Raw genomic sequence first — 1215 nt, 5'->3', positions numbered from 1 at the left:
TGTGAGGCATCGTCATAACATCACTACATGGCAGTCTGCATACAATTCAGAGTCAACGTTGTTGATAATAGCCATCAGTTGCACCATAGCATGTTCATTGGAGTTTCACCCTAGTGAAACACTAGTGAAAAACATATTTAATGACTACTACAGGCCGCGAATATCGCGTTTTTCACTGAGATTTACGGTTAAACTCGGTGAAAAACGCGATATGCGCGGTGATATGCAGTCATAGTGAGATGTTATTTCACCAGTGTTTTTCATATCACAGGTGAAACTCCAATGTGAAAGTGATAGCAATGAATTGACTTATTTTCAACTGGACGATGGGTTAATGCTGACCTCCCGAGGTCTTCATCCAGTTCCTGCTCATTTCACGATTGTTTTACTATGCTCAGCAGATTGAGTGGTCGGGCTCGTGAGCTGGCTGATCAAGCCATGGTAGAGCTCCGAGATGCATTAGAAGATGAGGCTGAGGAAAGCGAAGGGGAGTCTCCTACTGCTCAATCACCTTCCAGCCGAGTCGGTCCATCGACACAGGAGCCCGCCATTTGTGACAAAGGTGCGGTATGGTTAACGCCTCTATAAGTGATTGTATTTATCAGCTCAGAATCCGTTCCGGCACTAGAGGCCGATGAGGACCCTCCGCCTCCTCCCCCTCCTCCTCCTCCGCCTCCGCCGCCGCCTTCCCCTGGTGGTGCGATTCATGATGATGCATATACAGTCATGCCTAGTGAGTGTGGATGGCTATGTGGATTTTCCATTATATTTTTCAGCATCTGGTCAGTCTGGGTCCACTGCAATTCAACTGGGTGGCGTTACGAGTTCGCAGTCATCGCCCAGCGTGGATGACCTTCTCGACGTAATCAAGGGTGACGCTTGCCTTACCGTGTCACCACTGAGGGCAGGTTTTGTCATCGGATAGTTCGAATGGTCGGGCCTCGATCGCGAAGATTATCAAGCAGGCCACGGCAGCGAACAGAACTCTTACGGATGTATCAAAGAGTGTGAGTGTCCATTTAGCCCACTTGTGTATTTCGTGGGCTCTTTGCCAGAGCGGCCGGTTTTCCCTATATTTTCACTCTGACACTTGGACTCTGAGGTTGCCTTAGTTACCCCGGGACACAATACCTCCCAAGGGTCCTCTGTTGGTAAGGCTGCAAACAACAGTGCGAGTGCTCAGCGATATGGTGGCCTCAGCATCGACCGCGAGCG

At 49.6% G+C, this 1215-nt stretch overlaps 1 protein-coding gene across 1 annotated transcript; it reads left to right on the top strand.

The window, feature by feature from the left end:
- Positions 1–390: 390 nt before the first annotated feature.
- Pmar_PMAR018650 (hypothetical protein) lies at positions 391–852 on the top strand (the record flags this gene model as incomplete). Its single annotated transcript, XM_002786781.1, has 3 exons — positions 391–562; positions 611–733; positions 788–852. 3 exons carry the CDS (start codon positions 391–393, stop codon positions 850–852), a joined length of 360 nt encoding a protein of 119 aa, XP_002786827.1.
- Between the last annotated feature and the right edge of the window lie 363 nt (positions 853–1215).

Source organism: Perkinsus marinus (assembly GCF_000006405.1).
Source record: "Perkinsus marinus ATCC 50983 genomic scaffold scf_1104296931192, whole genome shotgun sequence".
Classification (NCBI taxonomy): domain Eukaryota; phylum Perkinsozoa; order Perkinsida; family Perkinsidae; genus Perkinsus; species Perkinsus marinus.
The sequence above is the reverse complement of the archived record's forward strand: the minus strand, read 5'-3'. Positions and strand labels throughout refer to the sequence as shown.